Source organism: Egretta garzetta, unplaced genomic scaffold, assembly GCF_000687185.1.
Source record: "Egretta garzetta isolate BGI_Z169 unplaced genomic scaffold, ASM68718v1 scaffold448, whole genome shotgun sequence".
In the NCBI taxonomy this organism is placed as follows: Eukaryota; Metazoa; Chordata; class Aves; order Pelecaniformes; family Ardeidae; genus Egretta; species Egretta garzetta.
Window position 1 is genome coordinate 1,631,768 of NW_009260497.1, and position 2,527 is coordinate 1,634,294.

General features: G+C 49.7%; 2 protein-coding genes across 2 annotated transcripts in view; one reads left to right on the forward strand and one right to left on the reverse strand.

Moving 5' to 3' along the window:
• CFAP410 (cilia and flagella associated protein 410) overlaps positions 1–1,537 on the reverse strand; it is a 7,233-nt gene extending 5,696 nt beyond the window's left edge. Inside the window, exon 1 of the mRNA XM_009644473.2 lies at positions 1,436–1,537. Coding sequence (XP_009642768.1) covers positions 1,436–1,537 — 102 coding nt within the window. The remainder of the gene's footprint in view (positions 1–1,435) is intronic.
• A 752-nt stretch (positions 1,538–2,289) lies between these two features.
• Positions 2,290–2,527, forward strand: part of TRA2B (transformer 2 beta homolog) — a 27,636-nt gene continuing 27,398 nt past the window's right edge. The window contains exon 1 of the mRNA XM_009644430.2: positions 2,290–2,309. Coding sequence (XP_009642725.2) covers positions 2,290–2,309 — 20 coding nt within the window. The remainder of the gene's footprint in view (positions 2,310–2,527) is intronic.

Sequence of the window (2,527 nt, forward strand, 5' to 3'; positions counted from 1 at the left end):
CCCGGGTCTCCTTCTCGGGCTCTGCCCTCTCTGAATTTAGCTCTTGCCTGCCCCGGTAGCGTGCCCTGAAGCTTCCCCAGGTGCAGTTTTATTTAATCGCTTCATATTTGCATGTAAATTTTATTCTTCATTTCCTTACATCTTTTTACAGAACGTTTCATACGTACAGCAACGCCTCCATAGATATATATTTATAGCTGTGGATTTACACATGAGTATATACCCCCCCATATCTACCTATATATATTAAGTGTGCATAAATATCTACACATACCTGTACGCCACCCTATCTATTAATATAGAGAAATAGAGGTAGCGCTGCTGACCGCGCTGACACCAGCAGCCCTGAGGCCATTCCCCCTCCCTCACATTTTGGGGTAGAATCGCCATGATGTGCCTCAATTTATATCTTGGGGGGCTTCAACACACAGCTTTGGCGGCTGAAGCAAAGGGGCCTGGAGAAGCGGTGTGGTTAGCAAAGACTTAGAAGTCTAAAATAAGGGGTTAAGGCCGAGTTCCCTGCTGGTTTTCTGTGTGTTTCTGCTGTATCCAGCCACAGAAACAACCGCAGGATGGGGGCTGGTGGTTGTTTAGTTGCTTACGCCAACTGGGAAGCGCAGGTGTTGCAATGAGGTTTTTAGAGTTGGATGTCCAAGCACTTGGGGGCATTTTTTTTGAATTCTTGACTTTTCTGTGTGCAGCTGTTCCCAGGCCAGCTGGCGTGAGGTGGCCGCTTGGGCCGAGTGTCGGTGAAGGCAGCTGCAGGATCCAAATCCTCGGCATCACGGGAAGAACGGGAATGTACACGGCTTTGCTTTCATTCGCCAAACCCCAGGCTGGTTTTGCTTCCAGTGGAATACAGAAACACCCGAGCACGCTTTCAGCCTCCTGGCTGCACAATCCCAGAGCCCCAGCCATGCTGTGCTGCGCTGCTGGCAGCAAAGCCTGTCCCTCAAACAGGCTAAGCAGATGAAGGAATCTTCTCTAGGTGCCCCAGAGAGATTTTCATATTCGTCTCATTGACAAAAGTATGGTTTGGTCAGTTTAAACACACACATCCTCCTCTGTCTGCTCGTGACGCCTCACCTGTGACTGAAAAATGCACAAAAGATCCTTTTGTTCAGGTTAATTAAACCAAATAGATTTTAATCCCCAGTTTAATATTGTAAGTAATATCAATAATAATCTCAGGCAAACCTCCTCCATGGTCTTTTAAAAAGGAAAGAGCTTAAATTATGCACATAGACCTGTAAAGTGTGTTAAAGTAGCAGGCTGGAGAGAAAAAGAAAAGAACAGCTGGGTCTGGGGCCACACGGCCTCATAAGGCCATGTGGGATCAGCGACAGTCCCTGGCCTGTCCCCCTCCTGCTCGTGGCCCTGCAGCATCACCCGACAGATCTTTGGAGGCTCCAGCGCAGCAATTGAATCTCCCCACCACCAGCTCCCCAGGCTCGCGGCTTGTCACATACTCAGCCGTGATGAGATCCAGACTCGTTAATTCCTTGGTGGGGTTTGTGCTCTCTTCTTGGCTCCGCATGATCAAGAGAGCGAAAAGCTCTTAATACCCTTGGGCTCATCTCTAGAGATGAGGTACTCTAGAGTATCCTGTTTGGGCTGCACTGTGTGGTAGCCAGACCTTCTCCTCCCAGCTCTCAATCAGTGCTTTATATAATGAACCTATTACCTCTTGTTTAATTGCTTTGTGGCAGCTCCAGGAAAGCCACTTCTTTCGTGTAATCCTTATGCGTATTTTCTCATTTCTCACCTCACTTCAGAAAGGCTCCTTTTTCTGAGCAGTAGTTTTTCCTCTCACCTGTGATTCCTCCACACAGGGTCTCCCAGCCTACTTGTAATGCCCACGGCAGCTTCAGAAAGAGGGGTTTTGAACCCCGGCACGTCCCAGCTACTAAACTGAACCTTGCCTGGACGTGGTGTGGGATTGCTCCTGGTACGTGAGCCACGGCAAAGAGAATTTGAAGAAGCTGCCACTGGTGATTGTGACAAGAAGCAGTAGTAATCCCAAGTGTCATCGTTGCCACCAGGATCGGCACCTGCCCCTGCTGCCGGTAGCAGTCACACCTCTTGTGGTGCTACCCCACTTACAGCGCTGATATCTGCCAATGGCGGTTTCACGTAGTTCTAATCCCTACCAAGCATCATCCTGGTTAGGAAGAGCTGTTAAAGGGGTTAGAAGGAGCAGGATGAATTTGGGGGAGGCATTCAGAGAAGCTATTTTATCTTGCCAGTATCACCAGAGAGGTGGTCAGCACTCCTGGAGATTGCTCCGGCATGGTGCGTGGCAGGGAAGGGTGAGCATGCCTTCAGGGCAGACACCGGGGAAAGCCCCATTCCTTTGAAAAATGTGTCTGCAGTTGTCTCTGGGTGGCAAGTTGTTCCCGTAACTCCTCCAGCGTAACTTACTGTCATGGCAAGCTTGACCATGTTGTGGTTCAGAGGATGCTCTGCTCGTGGCAGCCCTCCAGCAGCTTACTCCACCCACAGGACGTTCCCTCTGTGCAACTGTCAC